The 24,301-nt window shown below is 43.4% G+C and overlaps 1 protein-coding gene and 1 long non-coding RNA gene across 2 annotated transcripts in view; one reads left to right on the top strand and one right to left on the bottom strand.

The window, feature by feature from the left end:
- The window catches only part of PDZRN3 (PDZ domain containing ring finger 3), a 243,734-nt gene extending 230,652 nt beyond the window's left edge, over window positions 1-13,082 (bottom strand). Inside the window, exon 1 of the mRNA XM_024928360.4 lies at window positions 11,762-13,082. Within this exon, the coding sequence (XP_024784128.3) occupies window positions 11,762-12,484 (723 nt within the window). The 5' untranslated portion in view covers window positions 12,485-13,082. The remainder of the gene's footprint in view (window positions 1-11,761) is intronic.
- On the top strand, window positions 1,855-15,559 carry LOC130541337 (uncharacterized). The gene is made up of 2 exons (XR_008955380.2): window positions 1,855-11,624; window positions 13,071-15,559. It is a non-coding gene; the product is annotated as an uncharacterized LOC130541337 (long non-coding RNA).
- Window positions 15,560-24,301: the final 8,742 nt, after the last annotated feature.

The following is a 24,301-nucleotide window of genomic DNA, read 5'->3' on the forward strand; positions in this document are numbered from 1 at the left end:
ACTGTGCTGGTAGATGTTTGCACCCTATTCTAAATCCTTCTGCCTCCAAAGACTGAGCCTGGCATGAAGGATCAGACAATTAATTCATCTGGCAATTAGAGTTTTAAGTAAGGCTTCTTTGGACTACGCAATAATAATTGCAAAGAGTAAGAATGTCTATTATACCCTGAAAAGTATAATAAGACTATTATGCCATGACAGGAGCAGCATAATGGTTAAGTTCTCGGACCATTACGTCCATTGCATCTGGCAAGGAAGCACAGAAGGTGAACTTGGTTGTTCAAAAACATTCTTTGCAAGATGCTGTCTGGCTGAGAAATGTGTTTTGGACATTGTCTTAATTGTCCCTTGAGAGAGATTCTCTGAGTTCAGGGCTGGACTTAAGATGTCTTCAGGCATCTCAGATTGGCGCAACATCAGAGTCAGAACCTGTGATGTTTCCTCATCCACAGAAAGGGAATGATAATGGTTCCTTCTCATGTCACCAGTTCTCATGTCACCAGGTTACTAGGATGCCTGACTAAGATAGACAGATACCCAAAGACTGCCTCAGTATGGCATCTGGCCAATAATTAGCACCCAAAACACAAGGCACAGTGTTAAGCTGGACATTCACATAGTTCAACACTGAGGTCATGATGCTCTTTTCCCACATACATTACTCTTCTACAAAATCTAGGCAATGGAGAATGCCTAATCTCGCTTTAACTTAGGCTAAAACAAGTTTGGAAGAGCTGGGGCCTGAAAGCTAAGTAAATAAATATCATTATATATTCCTAACTGTATCTATCTTTCTCCATGACTGGGAAAACAGTGGCACATTTTAGGGGACCAGTAGAGTGACCACCAGGTAGACAATTTTTATTCTGAAGGTGGTGGGAGGAGACATGGGAAGGAAGACGAGGGGAGCAGCTCCGCTTGGACTTTCAGTAGAGCACAGATATGACAGGGAGATGATACTGACCAAGTGGGCTGTGGGCCAGGAGAAGGGGAAATCACATACATAACATGGTCACACCTGGAAGGGGATGGCCACAGGAGCAAAGGGGATGGGAAACAGATTTTGGCTCACAACAGGATAGGAGAAACATCAAGACTAAGAAACGGTGAACTTAGGAACGGTGGAGACAGAAACGAGCTGGGGAGTCTGGGAGTACAGGGTACTTGGGGATTGCTACACACTACAGACTGCTCCAAGTTCTACCATATCAGTGGGTCTCGATGGATTGGTACGAAAAGAAGGTGAAGAACAGAGGAAAAACAACAACAAATGGAAATGGAGTGGCACCTTCTTGGCAGCTTTCACAGAGTTGCCTTCTATTCAGTAACTCTTCCCAGAGGGCAAGTGTCTCTTCCCTTCAGTAACCCCGACCCTGAAGACTGAGAAGTTCTCAACAGAACCTGGGATGCAGGGTGCAGAAGGGCGGTTCTGGTCATATTCTGGAGCCCAGTGACATCTGTTTCCTTGGGCTTGGCAGGAAGCTCTATCAGATACTTAGCACCCCAGCCCCCACCCAAACCCAATTCAAGAGGTTAGCTGGGCCCCTAATGCAACATAGGATCTCCCTGGGAGAAGCTTAGGTCTTTAGGATTAAGAAAAAAGCAGGGACATATTAACCTTGGAGAAGGGGTTGTGGGTGTCCAGACCTTAACACTGACATGAACCATCCAAAGTGCCTAAGCCAAGTCACAAGCAGAAATGCAAGCTCACTTTTCAAGAAGATACAGTTGATTTTGTTTAAAAGAAGCTTTGCTATCATATTTGAACATGTAACTATTAGATCGATGTTAAAATTACCCCAAATAATCTTCTCAGCTTTCAACTCAAGGTCTAATTGGATAAGAATTGGTTGGGGGAAGAAAAGTCACAGTGGAAAATCAAAAATTGAATGTAATTTGAATGTCAAAAAGACATCTTATGAGGCTGCATTTTTTTAAGCATCCAAGAATGTGAACCATCTATTGGCAAAGTCCCTTTTCTCTTTAGTATTACTCTGTCACCATTCTCCTCCAAACCATCCAGCCTCAAAATCTTGGACACAAGACATCTCCTAATCAGTGTGGTGGTTCACAGGGTCCATCCACGCCACTGTCAATGTGGACTCTTTTTAAAAACTCCTTTTCTGGCTAAGGACAGGTGTTCCCTAATGATGTCTGTTGTGGGACTCACAGCAGAGAACTGGCTAGACTGGAAAGCTGCCCAGTAGGTTTTGAGAAATGTAACTGACTGACCGCTAGTCTGTGTGATGTAACACCTCGCAGCCTCAGATTATGCAAAGTTCACAAAGACTCGCTAGTCTTCACACAGCTGGGAAACAGCTCTGTCTGTTGACTAGTGACATGAAAGCACTGTATATTTGGCTGTTTCCAGGCAAAAATGTGCAGAGATGGGAGTTGAGGGGACCAAGAGGTAGAGCTGGCTGCCAGAAATTCTGAAGAATTGCTGATGTCTTCACTCCCTATGCTCAGATGCTTTTGTTCTCTTTGTAGTTAAAAGTTTAAAATTCTTAATGGTGAAGCAGTTTGGACCAGTCCTGCCTTGTAATTCAACCCAGCTCTAAGGAAGTGATTCTTGCAGAAGAACATAAGAGGAAACTGTTCCAAAGCCTAAGACTGAAGGTAGTCATAAGGACGGTGCTTGAAATTAAGTTGAAATTGGATGAGACACTCAACAAAAGTATTAATAGGATGTTTCTGTCATCAGAAAAAGGTGTAGAGAGAATGAAGGGAGACAAAGGGCATGGGGGAACAGGTAGAAAAAAAAAATGAGCTTTTCCAGAGTCATAATATCTGCACAATAGTTCACACAGTCCTAAGCCAAACGAGATTTGAAAACTAATATGAGAAGATGTTTCAGTACTTTCCTCGTTTAAAAAAGTCTGCTACTATATTTACACAACCTGAAAAAATCCATAAATGTCTAATTTCTTATTTCCATGAGCTTGATTTCAAATTTTCTCTCTCATTTTTGTCACTGACTCATCTGCTTTTCTGGTGAACAACCACAAGCAATGCTCACCAAAAATGACACCAACAAACCTTTAAGGTGTTACAGCATCTTAACACTTCCACTTAATTATGGGGTGTGCTACGATCTGAATGTTTATGTGCCCTCAAAATTCATATGTTGAAATCCTAATCCCCAAAGTGATGGTATTAGCAGGTGGGGCCTTTGGGACGTGATTAGGGATTAGTGCCCTTATAAAGGGGCCCAAGAGAGATCCCTCACCCTTTCTACTATGTGAGCACAACAACGGAAAGACAGCCATCTGTGAACCAGTAAGTGGGTCCTCACCAGACCCTGAATCTGCTAGCACCTTCATCTAGGGGTTCCTAGCCTCCAAAATTACGAGAAATAAATTTCTGTTGTTTATAAGCTATCCAATTTCTGGTATTTTTGTTACAGCAGCCTAAATGCACTAAGACAGAGTGGTTTCTGGTATTTCTGTTACAGCAGCCTAAATGGCCTAAGACAGAGTGGTTTTCAAATGTATACATCCAATTACCAACCAGAAGCATTTTCTTCCCTAAATAAAGAAAAAAGTGCTATAGTTTGGATGACTGTCCCCCCAAATCTCATGTTGATATCTAATTCCAACATTGGAGGTGGGGTCTAATGGGAGGTGTTTGGGTTATGGGGGTGGACACCTCATGAAGGGATCAATGCTGTCCCAGGGTGGTGGTGGGCAGGGAGTAAGCTCTGCTCTATTAGTTCTTGCAAGAGCTGGTTGTTAAAAGAGCCTGGAACTTCTCTCCTCTCTCTCTCCATTGTCTCCTTTCTCTCCATGTAATCTCTGCACATGCAGGCTAGTCTTTGCCTTCTGCCATGATCAGAAGCAGCCTGAGGCCCTCATCAGAAACTGAGCAGACGCCGGTGCCATGTTTCTTGTGCAACCTACAGGACCATGAGCCAAATAAACCTCTTTCTTTACAAATTACCCAGCCTCAGGTATTTCTTCATATCAACACAAATAGACTAAGATAGAAAGCAGAGGCTACTCATCTATAAAACCATAAGTGCACTTGCTTACATGAAGGTAGGAGGTTTTTCTGGCCAGTCTCTCCGTAGCTTTGTTAATTTGGGTGGGAAAAACATAAACAACTCTGTAACCCATATGTTATTCATAAGCTTTAGCCCTCCACCTTTACATCTTAGCCCAAATGAACTTGAATATCCCTCTTTCACACATTTCCACCATTGCAAAACAGACAGAGGATAGAAATCCAGAGAATGGGTTACTCAGGGGCAGCAGGAGGCTTACAATGAAACCAAATTATTGAGTAACAATCTCTTTTCTTCTAGATAACAACTGCTTTAAATTCCTAAACTTTCTTCAGTGATTTATTTGAAAAAATGTTAAAATCCTACAGGTGTCCAGCACTTAATAGACGGTCAAGAAATGCTTGATAAGACTTACTGTGCCCTTATGTACATCATCTCATTTCATCTTAATAACAACCCTAACAACAGGCATATTATGATCCCATTTTAGAGGTGAGGCAATTAAGGCTTGAAGGTTAGAAGAGCCTCCCAGGGGCCCTCGACAACAGGGCAAAGAGAACACATGAACCCGAATATTGCTGATCCCAGGATATGGATACTAACCACACACAATACACTAGCTCTATTCAGGGCACCTTGGAGTCAGCCTGTGGACCCAACGCCTGCATCTAACCTTGACCCACGATCTGATGGGACTTCATCCCTCACCTATCCAAACACAGCAAAGACACGGGGCACCTAAAAACAGCTTTTAGCAAAATACTAGGGGTGATCTCCTGCCCAGGACTCTTCTCTGCACACACACTGCTGATGCCAGGGAAAAAGCTCATCACTGCCCTTCCTGGGGATGGGGTGGCTGCAAGGCCTGCAACATACAAAGATTACGCGGTGCCTCTGCTCTTTAAATTCCCTGTAAATATATGGATGGAATGAGTGAGAAAGATGGCTGCTCAGGTCCATCTGGTAGTTATTTTCTTTACAAGAGTAATCATTATGTTATACCACTTCCCTTTCTTATTGTAACAGGTTTATTAGGACACTATTAGTCAAGGGGAGACAGAGGCTAACCCATGGCATAAAAGCTTGGGTGAGCAAAGAATAGGAAGACTTGTGCTTTCAAAGGCATATGTGGGTGTCTGATTGATCCCCTGGGTTAAAGCTACTCAGTTTTACCTTTCTATCCAATGGTGCCTACCACAGGGCCTGGCACTAGAGGTATGAGAATGTGAGGAGCTAAACTGCAGAATACATTTGGAAGAACTTCACTTCATTCCTACTGTTAACCACTCTTAAAATTACCAGGATAAAAAATTAAAGAGCTGTGCTCATATTCCATCCAGCACATTATCTCTTTTTTGTCTAAATCTTTTTTTTTTTTTAACAGGGTCTCACTCTGTTGCCCAGGCTGGAGTGCACTGGCACGATCTGGTCTTGGCTCGCAGCAACCTCTGCCTCCAGAGTCCAAGCAATTCTCCTGCCTCAGCCTCCCCAGTAGCTGGGACTACAGGTGTGCACCAGCACACCTGGCTAATTTTTGTATTTTTAGCAGAGACTGGTTTTCACCATGTTGGCCAGACTGATCTCAAACTCCTGACCTCAAGTGATCTTCCCGGCTAGGCCTCCCAAACTGCTGAGATTACAGGCGTGAGCCACCATGCCCAGCCTAAATCTCTTTCACAGCCAGGATCTGTTTTGTTTTGTACTCCATGTGCTCTACACTGGACCTATGTAAATGGGAACATGGTATGGGATGAAAACATTTCATGGACCAGAAGCCAACAGGCAAACTAACATGAGCCAGTGGAGGACACTTGGCAAGTTATTTAACTTTCTGAGCTTCTGTTTTTTCATCTGTAAAATGGAAGGAAAGAGTAATGGGTAAGAGCACCTACCTTACAGGGTCTTTCTGAGGATGAAATAAAATAATGCATGTACACCTCCAATCCAAACAGTACTTGGCATACATAATAATGGTGCTTTGAAAGCCTGTGTGAGACTTCAGAGAAGGGCACTGCCCCAGGAAAAAATTCTTTTCTTATTTTGGTAACAGCGTGAGCTCGGAGATGGGCCACACTGGGTTCAAATCCCAGCTCTACATTTAGAATCTAACTTCTAGCCTTAATCTTTCATAATCTGCTACTCCCATTAAAAAAAGAGGTCTATCTAATGAAGAACATGGAGAAGATAATGTATGCACATACAGAAAGCACCTTAAGTGTATGGCACCCAGTGGAACTCAATGAATATTATTTTCTTTCCTTTTAAGCTCCTTGGTCTACGGTCCAATGCATAATTGCCTTATAAATAGATTCTTACTCATCAAATATTTTCACAGCGAGGCAAGCACCATTTCTGAACACAGAAAGAGCCACTTACAGACAAATCTCAACAGAATTGCCAATTCAAATTGTCTGGTTATACTCATTTAATCCAGTGTAGCTGGGTAACATATTCGTAAAACAAATTCTAATTTTCCTTATAAATCACAGAAATGAAATAGAAGTGACAATCTGTAACTTTTTTTTTAGCAGAAGTGCGCTGTTTTGTTAGATATACAATGGAATGGTCCTATGCAGGAGCTTTTCGGAAACAAAATATACTTCATGGTGAATACTCTAATAGATACATTTCAAAGTGTTTGGACATCTGGAACACCTTTTGATACAACTGTCTATCAGATTTACTTATTTCCAGTTCTGAAAAGGACAAAATAGTTTCTAGGATTTGGGGCTTTATAAAACTTGATCTGGGTGGATCTAGTGGAACAAAAATAATGCCTCCCCTAAACCTGAAAACAATTTTGTTAACTGGGTCATCACGGAGAAACTCATTCTTTTTAAACACGAGCCCACTTTTGGTTAGCAACCTGAAAAGTTTTGATGACTGCCAAGACAGGCCTTTCAATCTTGAACTCATCACCAAATGAATACATATCAAGAGCTTACAGTGCACATGGCAATGGATTAGTGCCATAGACATGGTACTGGACAAGACAGACTCTTCCACTTATTTAGTTACAGCTATGATAAATGCCATGCAGGAGGATAACCAAAGTAAGAGTCTCAGGGCACCAGATGTAGTCTGTGAGGTCCGAGAGGCCTGGCTTCCTAGAGGTAGTGATGCTTGAGCTGAGATGAGAATAGAAAGAACCATTGTCTAGTGATAAGCAAATCCTAAGTGCAGAAAGAAAGGCTGTGGGCAAGAGGAGAGAAGTGGAAATTTTGCAGGTTATTTAGTGCAGAGTACTTGGTAAGATTGTTCCAGGTAGACAGAAGAGCAAGTGCAAAGGCCTGGAGGCAGAAAGGAGCTCAGGGGCACATGCATCGACTCTCAGAGACATGAGGAGCTGAAAGAAGAGGATGAAGGGGAGAAGAATCCAGGCAGGTGGAAGCCGGTAGGATCCAGAGCATGTTGGACCTTATAGCCAACCAAGAGAAATGGGACAGCATAGGAGGCTTGAGAGAGAGTGATAAAAGATACACATTTCTAAGAGATTAATTCCTGATGCTAGGTAAAGAAGGAATTGAAGAGGAGCAAGAAGATTTGTAGAGGAAAGAGTTATGGTCCAGGCAAGAGTGTCTGAGACAAAGGCCAATTTTGCCCCCCAAGGGACATTTGGCAATGTCCACAAATATTGTTGATACTACTTGGAAAGCGCTACTAGCCTCTAGTAGGTAGGTAGGTAGATGCCAGGGATGTTGCTAAACATCCTACAATGCACAGGTCAGCCTCCCACCCCCATCACCACTACCACCACCACCACCAACACACCCACACCCAAGAATTATCCATTCCAAAATGTTGGCAGTGCTGATTCAGAAACTCTGATTTGGACCACGGTGGTCATTTGAGTGAGCTGGAGAGCTGTGAATAGATTCAAAATGTATTTAGGAGGTAAAATCCACAGGATTCAAAGACAGACTGGATGGGAGGTTAAAGAACAAAAGGTATCGAGGCTGCATCTCAAGTTTTTCAATCAATCGAAGGAAAGTTATGTCCAGAATTGTTCCTTTCCCAGAAAGAAAAGCAAAAAAGATGTTTGCTCTGGAGTGCTTTTGCTCTAAGAATCAGGGGGTAAGTCAGGGTGGGAAACTGAGGCTGGGAGCAGAACTCTTTAACTCACTCAAGTGTAGCAATCCCAAGTCTGTTGCAGCTCAGATGTGGCCTCAGCGAGATCAGAGATGCCTGTCTAGGCTAAGATTATCTGTCATTTAACTGCTAGGCAGTCTGGGGTTTTTTTTTTTTTTTTTTTTTTTTGAGACAGAGTCTTGCTCTTTCACCCAGGCCGGAGTGCAGTGGCACTATCTCGGCTTACTGCAAGCTCTGCTTCCCAGGTTCACGCCATTCTCCTGCCTCAGCCTCCCGAGTAGCTGGGACTACAGGCGCCCGCCACTGCGTCCGGCTAATTTTTTGTATTTTTAGTAGAGACGGGGTTTCACCGTGTTAGCCAGGATGGTCTCGATCTCCTGACCTCGTGATCTGCCTGCCTCGGCCTCCCAAAGTGCTGGGATTACAGGCGTGAGCCACCGCGCCCGGCCTAGGCAGTCTGGGTTTTAAAATTTTATCCTGGTCTTAAGAAATTTAGGAAGGTGTTTAGACAATGACCAGTGAAACCATAACTGTGTGAAGACCAATACATGTTTGGTCTATATCTACCTGAGCGTAAGCTCTTCGTCTAGCTTAGCAGCTACTTAAAGCACCAGCATCATCTGGGAGCTCATTGGAAATGCAGAATATCAGGCCCCTGGCCAGCCCTAATGGATCAGAATCTCTAGGGGTGAGACTCAGGAATCTGTGTTAAGCTCTCCAGTGACTCCAATCACGCTAAGGCTTGAGAATCCTTAATATAGCTCACATGGTAGAACAGAAGAGACAACGTCTATGCTGGTACAGCACTAACAAACCCTAAGCGCTCAGCAGGTGTCAAAAAAACTGAAACCTAAGATAATTTAAAGAATGCCACATCATTTGTGCAAGTTCTAGGCTGCTGAAGAGCTGGTACTGAAAATCTGAGTGTTTCTAATCTCCTTCAGCTTACAACAGAGAAGCAAACATTAGGGCTTATTTTAAAAAGAAAATAAAAATGTTGCACATGAGAGTTTCCAGGACATATAAATCCTTCTGCCTTTTAGAAGAGAATAAACAGTACCCAGCAGGAGCAGAGAGCCGGCCCAATGAAATAAACAAGTTCTTAAACAGCTTCCAATGGGAGGAGTTTTATGGTTGACCCAGGAACAGCAAAAGCGTTCAGTAAGGGCCACTGAGGGTTAATTTCGGGGCAAGGAGAGACAGCAAGCTTCCCTAAGGCCTCAGCTGAGGCCAGGCTGGGTCTGAGGCCAGGGAAACTATCTAGGGCAGCTTCTGGGCTAGACCATCCTTTGCTGTTCTCAAGGCTGGCACTGAGGTTGGTAAAAGTTCCAAGCAGGGCTCCAACTCCGGAACAAACCTTTCTCCGTAAGTTCAAAATCAACATCTGGTCTCTAAGCTTAACATCCTTCTTTATGCTACCCACTAACTCAACAGAGCCTCAAAATCATCCACAGTTTTGATTCAAGTATCATATTTTTGACTCTGAGGGAGATTTTACCCAAACACTCCAGAAAGAAAACAGAAAGTTAAGAAGAAATAATAAACTAGCTCAACAATAAATGATGCATAAACTCTGGGGCAGTGAATGGCTTATTTATAAATAAGCCTCACTTAAAACGACGAAGGAAGTCCAGATGACAGCATGAACAGCAGAAATTCGGGAACTCCTTCACCCTAAATCTGGCGCCTGATTGAAGACCAAGCTTTGCCCTCTGTTTTGGTGATTCAAAGGCTCACACCAGTCTTTTGTGTGCCTGTGAGGTCCTGGGTGAGCTGTGGAGCTGTAAATATTTGCCCTTCGCCCAGAGCTGGCCAGCTGCTGAGACTGCAGCTGACAGACAGGCCAGGGGCCAGGAAGGGGGCCAGGTCGGAAAACTTGCAGGCCTGGTGTGCACGTAAGGAAAGGGGGCTGGGAGAGGGCAGGGGGAGGCAAAGCAGACACAGGCCCTTGGGGGAGCCGCGGGCAAATATTTTCCCCTTTCTGCCACGCCATCTGGAGCAGGCAACCAGAGCGGTGGCAGCAGGCCCAGGCCCCTCCCCAGGAAGGCAGAAGTACCCAGCTGTTGAAAATGTGGCTTCTGCAATCAGGGAAACCAGTGGTTCTCAACCTGGGCGACTTTGCCCCTCCAGAGGACACTTGACAATATTTGGATTGTCACGACTTGGGAGGGAGGCCAAGAATGCTGCTAAACATCTTACAATGCACAGCACAGTACCTCCCCTCCCAACTAAGAGTTATGGGGCCCAAAATGCCAATATGCCCCAAAACTGAGAACTCTGAGGTAGAATCTGAGTCCAGCTCTGCTCCCTGAGTCACTATTTAATTTTGGACAAGTTATATAACTTCTCTGAGTCTGTTCCCTCATCTCAAAGGACAACATAGGTAATGCATGTAAAGTACTTCCTATTGTTGGTGGCACTTAATAAACACTCAATAAATGGTCCTTGTGGTTGCACTGAGGAGCAACATGATAGTTTATAGAACGTGGGCTGGAAAGATGGGCACACAAAGGTTCAACACGCAGCTTTGCACCCAAAAGCTGTGACCCAGGCATGAAACTGCCCCTTAATGAGCCTCAGTTTTTTCATCTACTAAGTGGGAAGGGTCACACCAACCTCACTTGATTAAAAAGGAAATGACTGGGAAGAATGCAGCACCCAGCCTGGAGCAAAGTAAACCCTCGCCCAAGGGGACCGCTCAGGTGGAGATGTTAAAAATAATTCTAGGTAACACTTGTTGAGCATTTATTTACTCTCTGCCAGGCACAGTACGAGGCCCTTCTACTAAACTCTCTCCCTGAAGCCTGACAAAAACCTTTCGCACTGAGGGAAACTGAGGGACCTGGGAATTAAGCCAGAAGTTCACCCAGCTGGTCAGCAAAAAGCCCAGATTTGAAAACAGTTTTAACTCCAGAGGACTCACACTTAATTATTACTTTATACTTGTTGGGGGCAGAGTGCTCCTTTAATTCTTTCTGAAATCCCTGGATGAATACCTCAGGGGTGCCTGGCTGTGTTTTTACTCTGTATACCACGTCTCTAGGGACCACAGTTTCCAACTTTAGAGAGGTTAAGCAGCTTGCTCAAGGTCAGCCAGCTAGTTGGCTGCAAAACCCACGCTTGCATCCAGCTTTTACCCCAGAGGCCTCTCTTCTGATATCCTTCTTAATCTACACTGGCTGTGGGTTCCCTTTATTTTTTTTCTGGAATCCTAGAGGATGCACGGATACAATTCACCCAGTGTGTCCATCTTTCCTCTCCTAAGTGTCAGTCTATAGGTTTCTGACCTCTAGAGGGTAAGCAACTTGCCCGAGATCCCCCAGCTGGTCTGAGCAGCAAAGCCTTTGAACGCAGTTTTGACTCTGGAGCTGCATTCTTCATTCTTATCCTACACTTGCTTGTGGATTCTTTTTCGTCCTTCCAGAATCCCTGAAGCTGTGCAGCTATACTTTACCGGTTACGTCTAGACTATAAAGGACCACAGTGTTCCACCTCAGGCAGGTTCAGCGACCTGCAGGTAGTGATACAGCTGGTAAGCAGTGGAAGAAGAGGGAGGAAGCAAGGATGTTCCCGGGAAGCTCCGGGCATCCCTGTACCCAAAGGGATGGGGCGGGGCCCGGGGTCCCCAGGGATCCTGGCTGGAGGTCGGGGCGGGCAGCAGGCGCCTACCTTGCCGCCGGGCGGCGCGGCCACGCAGCGGCTGAGCGAGTCGAGGCGCGCGCTGTATTCGGTGAATTTCTTCTGGTAGCGCAGCGCGGTCATCTGCAGCTCAAGCTGCGCCGCGGCCAGCTGGGCCACCAGCGACTTCTCGCGCTTCCCAGCGCGCAGCGCCTCCTTCTTGAGCGCCTTGTGCAGCGCGCCCAGGCGGGCCTGGAGCGCGCCGTTGTGCGCCCGCAGCGCTCGCGCGCAGCAGTGGCCGCCCGCGCGCTGCTCGCCGTGCGTCAAGGGCAGCCCGCAGCCCTCCTGGCAGCGGCCCACTGGCCGCGCGTCGCACGCGTCGCGCATGTGCGCCTCCACGTCGCGCCGCAGCAGCACCTGGCCACAACCCGCGTGGCGACAGCGCGCGGGCGCGAAGTCGCAGCGCTCGAGGTGCTCCGGCAGCTGCTGCAGCTTGACCACCCGGCCGCAGCCGCGCGCCGCGTACGCGCACTTGATGTCCAGCTTGAGGATAAGGCGCTTGAGCGGCAGGACGTGGTTGAGCTCTTTGGCCGACAGGCGACCGCGGCAGCGCGCCGGGCAGCTGCCCTCCTGCACCACCCAGGGCAGCACGCAGCCGGCGCAGAAGACGTGGCCGCACGGCGTGGTCAGCGGGTCCTCCAGGACCTTGTGGCAGAGCGCGCACTTCAGGTCCGGGTCCACGTCGCCGTCGAAGCGGTCCAGCTCGAAGCCCATGGTGGCGGCCAGGCCCCAGGATCGCCGCCGGGCGGCCGGGCGCCCCCTCCCTCCCCACGAGGCGGCCCAGACAGGCCGGCTACGCCGCCCGCGCGCTCGCTCGCTCTCCCCGGACTGAGCCTAATTGATCCAGACTTCCTCGGAAAATGCCCGAGGAACAGGACTCCTCCGGCCGTATTTGCGCGAGCGCGAGCGCACATACATCTTGCCTCGGATGCCTCCCGCCAGCCCCCCGAAAAAGGGAGGAGGCTGGAAGGCAGAAGCGCGTGGAAGGACACTGAGGCTCGCCAGAAGGGACGGGCCAGCCCAGGACGCCAGCCTGAATCTTCTCGGGAAACTCCTTTCTGTTCTCTTACAGTCTGCGCTATAGGAGACAAAACGCCAGCCGAGAAAAGCTCGCTGAGTTTGGAGCTGAGGCTACTGCTTTCTCCCAAGGGTTCTCTTCGAGCCCCTTCCCGAACGGATCAAAACTTTTTTACTCCCTTCTCCCTCCCCCTTCCTCTAGTGGCTGATTGCAGAGGACTAAAAATATCTTGGGGCCCGCTATCTCAGCACTTACGGTCTTTATTTATTTATTTCATTCCAGGGAAAGTTACAGAGCCTGCGGGACGCTCCGGCTGCAACTTCAGTTCTGACCAGAGGTTCTGTGAACCTTCAGGATTTAGCAGGTTTCCAGGACCGGTGGGTGAATCTACCCGGGGAAGTTTTGGTGGACAAGAGCTGCTCGCCAGCTGTCGGAGTGGGAGAGGCCAGCGTGCTGGCTCCATCCACTTCACCTAACACCTCTGAAGTGTCTGCCCTGCAGTGTGGCAAGCGTGGTGCTGAGCGCTTCTAAATCCGTCGCTTTAAAGATCATTAGTACAATGTTGTGAGAGGGTTAGCTCCATTTGAAAATTATTTTCCCGCGATTACAAAAGATGCTGACTGCAGAAGTTAGAACTGGGAGAAGACTCATCACCCCCATGATCATGTCAACAACTGCCCTCCTTCAGTTTTGGTTTGTTTTGTGTGTACACTTTGTCATCTTTCCATTGAGGAAACTCAGGCTAGAAGAAGGATAAAAACAAAACAGAAAACAAAACAAAACAAAAGTGCCCTGTAGGGTCCTGTAGGTCAGTGTTTCTCACATTTTAATGTGGTTGCGGTTCTGATACAGTGGGTCTGGGGCGGGTTCTGAGAATCTCCATGCTGAAAGCACTTCCAAGTGATGCCAATGCTGCTAGTCCATGCTGGTTCTTGGATTCCCACTTGATTGGAAAACCCTGGCGATCCATAGATCTGGACATTCATTCCCTGCATGCAGTACAGCAAACCTGGCTGGGTAGCATTCAGCAACACTCCTGAGCAATGGAGGAATATTTTTGGAATTCCAAACTGGGTGTAAAGTTCATAGCATCATGCATTTATTTTATTTTATTATTATTATTTTTTTACCTCCCAAGGCTATAGACATTCCTAAGAAACACGCAGTCAGCTTTTGGTGAGAGTGGAATCGAGCTATGGAATTGTCATTTGGAATCTGCTGCCAGTTTCTGAACAGTGAAGCGGGAGAGTTCTGAACAGTGAAGCAGGAGCTCTGTATTCAGCGAGACTCTGGGGCCTGGAAAGTGGGATTACAGCATCCATTTTGTCTAATTGCTTTCCTTCTTTCTTTTATGTGGCTGCTAAAGCCCCATGACCTTCACTATTTAACTGCTTCATCAGAGTGAAAGAATTGCCTTGATGTTCATAAGGATTACTTGTTTCACACTGACCTTTAAAAAGTTGTCACTCACTAGATTTTTCAGTGCATAGTTGAGGTCACTGGACAGTGTTCTTTAATCAGTTTTGGTGGCATTTGTTGCCTATTTGAGGTGGAGACTTTCTTTTAATTGCTTTAATCAATTAATGCATTGCTTTGATAGGATTCTGCATGGGGTGGAATATTATTGGCCTTTGTTCAGATAAGCTTGTGCCAGGGAATCCTCCATCAGTATATTCATTAAGCTGCTCATGGGCTCTCAGATAATGGGTAGGAAACAAATTCTTTCACCAAAGGTGTGTGGGCTTGTCAGTTTCACAGAATGAGCTAGTGTCAACAGGGTGATAATCTTCAAACCAAACTGGTTTTGAGAAACAGAGAAGTTCTGTCCTACACCATAAATGTAAATTAGTGCTTACTTGGGGTGTACACTTTTTTGGAGATGTTCTACCACCCCTCGGGTGGTCTCCCAGATGGCAGATTGAGAGGTTGTTGCTGAAATGCTACAGCTGAGGCCACAGAGAAGCCATAGCCTACTGTGGATTGGCCTCTTTAGGCAAAAGGAAAGTCTGTGCCACTCCTCAATGGTTAATTTTAGTATCAAAATTCTTGGAGGTTAGAAAAAAAATCCTACAATGTCAGAGCTGGCAAGACTATTATTTCAGTCACCCAACTTAACAGGAGAAACGAGAGCCAAAAATATTAGGAAAAAGGAGTTGAGGGCAGAGTTTCTCAACCTTGGTACTACTGACATTTTCATTCAAATAATTATTTGTTGTGGTGTGTGTGGGGGTGGGGGGTTGGTTATCGTCTGCATTGCAGGATAGTTAGGAGCATCTCTGGCCACTATCCAATAGACATAGTAACAACCCCTTGTTGTGACAACCAGGTTGAGAACCACAGTTTTAAGGAAGCTTTCTGCTCATTAGTGAAGTCAGGCAATGCTGTCAGCCCACATTTTCTGCTGGCTGTGGAACCACCTGGTGAATGCTGCACAGTGAGAGAGGGATGTTATTATAAATCGAAAACTCAAGGCACCATACCAATAAACATGAATAAAAACTGTAGGAAGATGAATGTTTGGTGTGGCAGGCCTCCTGAGAAAAGTAGCTGATTTTTCTGACATGGATTAGATACTTACTCAACCGTCCCAGAAACATCTGAGTGTTTATATATGGATGAATTCCTTGTGGACAGCTGGATTGGTCACTTTGCAAATTATTTTTGTGACTTCCACTACCTCTTGCTCTTACCCCTTCCTTTTATCGTCTGATTCTGCACTTTCTAACCAAAATGTGGCCCCAAGCCTAATAAAAATACTATTTCTATATTCACCACAATCCCATTCTGATTTTAAACTCTGTTTTTAGTGTTCTTTCCATCAGCATGTTTAATCAGAAGTTGATAATAATATCTACCACTTTTTTGGGAACTCTTACTAGGTATCAAGCACTGTGCTCAGCACTTGACCTTCATTGTCTCATTGCTCCTCACTGCACATAGAAAGGTAGATATGTTGTCCACCCTGTTTTACAGATGGAGAAACTGAGGTTTATAGAGGTTACATAAGATATCTAAGTAGGTGTAGGTACCTTATAAGGTTACATAAGGTATCCCTCCAGTCAGGGATGTCAACAGGAGAATTTCAGAACCCTCACTCTTAATCACCATAAGCATTATGCGTCTCCTCCATAAGCTCCAGCTCAGGAGGCACTCCCTTACAAATGATATGGATAAGGACTCCACCCCTCCATGTTTGCTGGTTATCAATCCTCAGTTGCTCGTAGGGTCTGGATAATTTGTGGCTTCAGTACTAGAAAAAACAAACAAAAAGAAAGTCAAGGGTTTTTACATTTGTTTTTTAAATTTTCTTCCCCAGGCATAGATATTTGTATTCTACTAGCTAAAATAGCACTATACAATTAGATAAGGATCTGCTTTTACCAAATGAAAGTACCACCAGAGCGTAATAAGGTACAGCAGTCATCCACAAAAACAAGTGTGAAACATTTCGGTCAGACTGCTTGCCTGTTAACATAGCCAATGTCAGCCATCCTGGAGCCTGACACATTCGTTTGGCCATGGGTTGAAAGGTAGGGAGAAGAGAAGGTAATTCTCTATTCTGGAGACTTGAAGACTTTGGTAAGTCAGGATGAGTTATCACAGTAGGGACACTAGACAGAAGAACAAGAATTGCAAAAATACTTCTTACAAATTTGAGCAAATCTGGTCTGCAAAAGTCTGGCTCTCCTTTCCCAACTCTCCAGATGGGATTAGTTTCCACAGCCCCAAGCACATACCCTTGTATAACAGTGATCACACTTGAAGTGTCTTAATTTATCTAATAATTCTTTAGTAGCTATTATATGCAAAGAAGAGGCTGTTCTTGCACTGGGGCTACAAAGGCTACCAAAAATAATAAGCAGTGTCCCTCCCCTCTTAAGCCTTCATTTCAGGATAAGGAACAGCAGATATCAATAAATGAATAATAAATGAGATGATTGTGGAATATGATAAGTTCCCTAATACAGTGCTGCTCAAAGTGTGGTCTGGGGACCAGAAACATGGGCATAACCTGGAAGCATGTTGAAAGTGCAGAATCTCAGGCCGCACCTTGGACCTACTGAATCAGAATCTGCCTTTTAGAAAGATCACCAAGTGATTTGTGTGCACTTAAAGTTTGAGAATCACTGCTGTCAACACCATAAAAGCAGCTTACATGGTGGAGAAAAATCAAAGGGGCCCATTTGAAATAGGGCTGTCTGGGGAGGGGAAGTGTGAGTTGTCACTTGAAAGGTGAGACTGAGCCAGCAATAGCTGGGAGAAGAACAATCCAGGCAGAACAAGAGAAAGTGCTGAGGTTCGAAGCAAGCACATGGTCTATTTGAATTAAACAGAGTGTGCCTAGAACTTGGAGCAGAGTAAGCTGAGCAAAGAAGAATCAAACAAGGGTAGAAAAGTAGGCGAGAACCAAATGGACACGGGCCTGCAGGACCTGTGGAGGAAAGAGATTGAATTGATTCTAGTGCTGGTTGGCACTGAAGTATTTTGGGCAGCAGAGGAGCACAGCTTGATCAATGTCTAGTTTCCATGCCACATATTACACTCTATTATAGAGTAGGGCAATCATGTTCACGTTCTGTCCCCCATGTTTAACACTTAGTAGAAACGTAATAAATATTGAACAAATAACTGTTCCCTCTTCCTGCTCCATGTAAGTTCCTGCTGCTCAGCTCTTAAGCGTGGGTTGGTACTACCAGCATGAGGTATTTGTATCACAGTATGAGTTAAATAGGCCTCTGTGTCCTAGTTGGAGTACCTATCAACATTTAGAACATTGTTCCCATAACAAAATCAATTCAGAATTATGAACAGCCAACTCCCACATGAATAAGTAGATCACTATCTGGTTGTGAATTCGTAGGCTTTGTATAGAATATGCATGTGTATATATACATATAAATGTTCACATACATACCTATGTATTTATAAACATACATGTACGTGCATACATACATGCATGTGGAACAAAAAAATTGTTTAGCTGAGCATAACAGAACATCCAAATAACCATGGAATAAACTAGTTAGAAATTAATTTCTCTCTCAAGTAAAAAAATATGAGCCATAGTTAGCAGGCTGAGGCTGGTATAGTGGCTTCCAGGTCATCAAGGACTCAGGATTCTTTTCTCTTTCTGCTCCACCATCTGTAGGGCCTGGCCTCTATGCTCATTTCATGGAGCGAGATAGCTGCTACACAGCCAACCATTCCAGGCAGAAAAATGGAGGAAGAAGGGGCAGGCCAACCTGATTAACCTAGGGGAAGTAGCTCAGGTTGGCCTGCCCCTTCCTTCAGGAGCTTTTCTGGAAGCTCCACCCAACTACCTTCTCTTGCATCTCAACAGCAACAGAATTTATGAAATGTACACTTTTACAAAGGCACATTGCTTCCTGGAATATTAATAGGTTCTACCCTAAGATATCACTTTGCATCCACTATGACGACCTAAGACAAAAAGAGAGACAGTAACAAGTATTGACAAGGATGCAGAGAAATTGGAATCCCCACATGTTGCTGTTGGGATTGTAAAATGGGGCAGCCACTTTGGAAAATAGTTTGGCAGTTCCTCAGAATGTTAAATATTGAGTGACCATATGACCTAGGAGTCCCTCTCATGGAGAGAACTGAAAACACATGTTCACCCCAAAACTCATACACAAATGTTCATAGCAGCATTATTCATAATAACCAAAAAGTTGAACCAATCCAAATATCCACCAACTGATGAATGTATAAACAAAAGGTTGTATATCCATGCAATAGAATACCATTCACCATAAAAAGAAATGAAGTACTGATTCATACTACAACATGGATTTATATTGAATACATTATTCTAAGTGAAAGAACAAATGAGAGACCACATGTTTATTATTCCATTTATATATAATATGTAGAGGTAGAAATTAGATTAGGGCTTACCAAAAGCTTGGGGAAGGGGGAAATGGGGAATGACTGCTAATGGGTAGAGGTTTCTTCTTTGCACATGATGAAAATGTTCTAAAATTAATTGTGCCAATGGTTACCTAACTCTGTGAATATACTAAAAAACACTGAATTGTACTCTTTAAAACGGTGAATTTTGTGGCATATGAATTACATCTTGATAAAGCTATTCTAAAAGTGCAAAAATGGTAATAGCGTTCTGTTAATAAGGAAGAAGGGGTTGATGGCTATTAGATACACAAGTGTCATTCTCCATTTGTCTATATACATTCATAAGTTATTTTTGTTTTCAAAATTATTTGTATTAAACTAGGGTTTATTTTCCTGTTCATGCTAAAGGCTGCATGTTTAAAGATTACTGAATTAAATTGCATTCAGACTCTTTTTGGCTGCAAGTTTCTGAAGCCCAGTTCAAAGTGAATAGGAATTTTTAAAATGGAAAGAATAGTCCACATCATTAAAAAGTCCAGGGAGTAAAGTGACTTCAGGCACGGCTGCATCCAGGTGCTCACATGAACACATTAAGAATCTGCTCTGCTTTCCCCTGGGTTAGCTTCCTTCTCAGGCACTCTCCCCACATGGTTATACACCTTCTGCAGTCCGTATTTGCATCTCGCTACCTTATCATCCCTAGCACAAAGAGTACTATTTTCCTAATAGTTCCAATATGTGTTCAAGGCATGACTCCTGACCTGCCTTAGGTTATCTGCCAACTCCTGAGCCAGGGAGTGGAAACATTCTCACCCAGACCACAGGAAATGAAGGTAAGGGAATGAGGGGTTTCCCACAAAGAGATGCCAGAAAGACAAAAAAAAGTATGTCCACTATAGTCTTATTACAAGAGTCATCAGTAGTCATCACCCTCTTCCTTCAGCTAAATCACATGAAAGGTACAGTTTCTGAAGTGAAACTTAAAGTTTTAAAGTGTAAAAGATATCTGTAATGTTGGTCAGTGTTGCATCCCCAGGACCAGGGATGTTGTTTGGCTCCTACCGGCCACTCAATAAACGTGTTGATTGGCTTTGTAATTTACCCATATATTTCCTGGTCCTAACACACTTTTTGGTTCTTAAACCTCAGAGATACTTGGTTATTCCTAAGGTGAAAAAAATCAAGCCATGACATCTGAAGAGTATAACTTATGATTACATGAATTCCTCTATCAAAAATAAGACAACTTAATCATCACAAATACATGGGAAGTTATAAAATCATAAAAATACATATATATACATACACGCATACATATATGTACACATACATACAAATACAAGCACTAATTTCATTAATAACTAATTTGGAAAAGCTGCTTTTCCAATATTTAAGTATCAATCTACAGTATGTTCCTTAACATAAACAAGCTCTTTAAAGTCCTTGCAGCTCAAGCCTGTGATCTAGGAACTCATTAATTTTAATTTTTCTCCTGGCACCTTCTACTGCACTCTCATTTACTCAGTCTGTAAAATTATGATAATAATAATCCATGTTTAGCTAGCATACAGTAATAATTGTTAATTAACTAATTTTTATATGTAGAACCCCCTGAAGATTTTACACAAGTGCTGAGTATTATTATTTTAGGGTGGTGGTAAAGATTCAACTTTCTGTTTTCAAGTGAGACAGGTCACACTCAAATATTGCATTCTCTTCAGGAATGGAATATTATAAACTTCTTCCATGGGCCATCCCATTGCTGATTGATTTGACATGTGAAACCCTGCAGTATGATAGCACTTTCTCTTGATGTCTAGAGCCTCAAATACCCAGAACTGTGTTCAGTGTTTCATCCAAGGGGGCCTCTTTACAGTAAAATATAAACTGCTTTGGCAGGGACATCAGCCTACACAGACCTGAACACAGATGATGCAGTGTTGCAGCTCTCAAAACTAGTGACTTCCGGAGAGCCTCCTGCCCATAATACATAGCACACAATGCTTTCATTTAAATGTCATTTGATTGTACTAAAAAATTAGGCTTGCCCTTTGTTTTGTTTTGTTTTTCTGTTGCTGTTTTTTTTTTTAAATCATTTTTATGACAAAAGAATAACATCTTTTCTTCTGGGAGGGCTTCAGGCAGAACATTTTTCAGATGTCAGCCAACCAAGAGAAATGTGACATTCCTGTTCTTTGAAATCGTGTCCTGAGACTGTGGTTTTGGTACCCAGATCAAACTGGCACTTGGCAATGAAAAAGCCAAAACAAAATATTAACAAAACTAGTCCTACAGTGGTATGGTGTTTCTAGGATAGTCGTTTGTTATATTTTAACAAAGTTCACTTTAACCTTTCATTCTATTTTCATTGTTGTACAAGAACAGACACGTAACGTTTCACAAAGCTGGCTATGAACTTCTACAGGGACAAAAAGTAATCATGGAAAAAACTTCAGCAATGGTAATATTTTTCTATACAGGTAAAATGGAAAATGTGTCCAAATGCTGGCATACTCTCTGTAATTTTGGCAAACATCACACTCCATCTTGACAGAATATAAAGAGCCTTAGAAGTGGAATCCAGAAAGATGAAAGGACTTGAAGGACAGTGAGTCAGTTTGTCATTGGTGGGAATCTTCGTAGTAACTTATAATTTATCTGTGGGTTGTGTAAGCTTACAGATGAAGATAAAGCTGGAATCAGAGAGCTCCTACTGATTTTCCCTCTATTCTAAGTTTCTGATGGTTCTTTAAACTAGAGGAAGTGTTTCTAACTTTTGTAATGTACGTTTTTTGTTTTTCTTCTTTTTTTTTTTCCAGAAGGGTCATAACTGCCTAGCCATGATGGGGATTAACCAGTTTACAAATGGAATGGGGTAGGCAGGGATGAAGCGTGATGGTCTGAAAATTGCACACAATTCCAGAGACTAGCAAAGACTTATGAGTATCTTCTGGGCAGAGCCAAAAGATGCTCCACATTCCATACTTTAATTGGGAATGACGCATTTTTTTCTCCTTGCAGAATTCACCCCATGGATAGGCTTCTTATCTTGGTTTTTTGGCATTTGATAAAAAAATCATTGAATTGAGCAAATAGTATATATGGTTAAACCAACCCTGAGTCATTGAATAAGACGAGTCTGTTCATTAGAAAGAATTTCATCAAAGAAACAATATGTATGATTGTGCTCTGCATCAGGGTTGGCAGGCTTTTTCTGCAAAGAGCCAGATAGTAAATACTCTCAGCTTTGCGGGCCATGTGGTCTCTGTCACAACTCTTCAGATCTGATGTTGTAGCACAAAAGCAGCCCATGGACAATATGTAAATGAATACATGTGGCTGTGCTCTAATAAAACTTTATTTTCAAAAGGGCTGGATTTGGTACATGTGCCTTAGTTTGTCTTAGTTTCCGCAACTATCTATGAATATGCTGCTTTTTTGGCAAGACAAAATGATTAGAACTTCAGACTACTGAGGCCATGGTAACAAAATAGACTAATATGGACTTTATAATAAATAGATGCTCAATAAATGATTGTACAATCAGCTTGGGGAATATAGGGAGACCCTATCTCTACAGATAATTTTTTAAAAATTAGCCAAGCATGGTGGCACCCACCTGTGGTCCCAGCTACTTAAGAGTCTGAGGTGGGAGGATCAACTGAGCCCAGGAGGTTGAGGCTGCAGTGAGCCATGATCATGCCACTGAACTCCAGCCTGGGTGTCTGAGTGAGATCCTGTCTCGAAAGGAAAAAAAAAAGATTGTTTAAAGGAGACAGTAGTGCTGTATGAACTTGGAAGTCAGAAAAACCTACATTCAAATCCTGATTCTACTACCTATTGGCTGTACAACCTTTGCAAGTCACTCATTTCACTTGAGTTTCTGTAAAAGGGAGATATTATTAGTATCTGCTTCATAGAGTTGAGCTAGATTAAATGGAAACACAGGTAAAGTGCTTGGCATAGTGCAGGGCACACACTGAGCTGAATAACATTAAGACTAAATGAATGGCTGTAAGGAGGATAGGATTGCCTATGCTTCCTGAAGCCATCACCCACAAACCAGGCCCAGGCCCAGATGCTCTGCCCTGGAGCCATGGAACTCAAAGATACCAGGGATCTACAATCAAGCGTTGCTCAGCAAAGGGGATGCGTCCTAAGAACTATTAGGCAGTTTCATTGTTGTGCAAACATCATAGAGAGTACTTGCAAACCTAGACGGTAAGGCCTACTGCACGCCTAGGCTATAGGGTATAGTCCACTGTTCTTTGGCTACAAACCTGTACAACATGTATTGTGACACAATGGTAAGTATTTATGTTTCTGAACACAAAAAAGATACAGTAAAAATGCAGTATAAAAGATGAAAAATGGAACACTTGTATAAGGCACTTACTCTGGAGCTTATAGGACTGGAAGTTGCTCTGGGTGAGTCAGTGAGTGAGTGGTGTGTGAATTGAAGGCCTAGGACATTACTGCAGACTTTATAAACACTGTACACTTAGGCTACACCAAATTTTTAAAAATTTCTTTCTTCAATAATAGGTTAATCTTAGTTTACTATAACTTTTTTACTTTTAAACTTTTTAATTTTTTAAAACTTTTAGACTCTTGTAATAGCTTAAAACACAAACACATTATGCAGCTGTACAAAAGTATTTTCTTTCTTTATATCCTTATTCTATAAGCTTTTTCTTATTTTTAATTAAAAAATTTTTTTTCTTTTAGACTTGTTGTTAAAAACCAAGACACAAAACATATTATCCTAGGCCTACACAGGGTTAGGATCATCAGTGTCACTGTCTTCCACCTCTACATCTTTTCTCACTGGAAGGTCTGCAGGTGCAATGACATGCCTGGAGCTGTCCTCTCCTATGATACCTATGCCTTCTTCTGGAATTCTTCCTGGAGGTCTTGCCTGAGGCTGTTTTATAGTTAACTTAAAAAAATAAGTAGAGGCCGGGTGTGGTGGCTCACACCTGTAGTCCCAGCACTTCGGGAGGCCGAGGCAGGTGGATCATGAGGTCAAAAGATCAAGACAGTCCTGGCCAACATGGTAAAACCCCATTTCTACTAAAAATACAAAAATTAGCTAGGCGTGGTGGCATGAGCCTCCCAGCTACTTGGGAGGCTGAGGCAAGAGAATTGCTTGAACCCAGGAGGCGGAGGTTGCAGTGAGCTGAGATCATGCCACTGCACTCCAGCCTGGCAACAGAGCAAGACTCCGTCTCAAACAAAAAAAAAAAAAAAAAAGAAAGAAAAAAAGATATAGAAGGAGTACACTCTAGAATGACAATAAAAAGTACAGTTTAGCAAATACTAGGCTATAGGAAGTTTTTAGCTCCATTGTAAACTATGGGACCATTATTGTGTATTCAGTCCATGGTTGGCAGGAATGTCATTATGTGGCACATGACTATTTATGGGCTATAGATATGGAGGGAGAAATGGAGTGATATTAAGAAGCAGTTTTCTGGCAAATTTTGCCATAAAGGAATTAGAGGACAAAAGATAAGAAAAGGCCATATCAGAGTTACATGTGAATCATCTGTCTCTTGTAGTTATTTATTATTCTGTTTATTAGCCAGTTAATCACTATAACGATTTTGACAGCACGTGAAACAAATGAAGATGCAAAG

This window comes from Pan paniscus, chromosome 2 (assembly GCF_029289425.2).
Source record: "Pan paniscus chromosome 2, NHGRI_mPanPan1-v2.0_pri, whole genome shotgun sequence".
Lineage (NCBI taxonomy): Eukaryota > Metazoa > Chordata > Mammalia > Primates > Hominidae > Pan > Pan paniscus.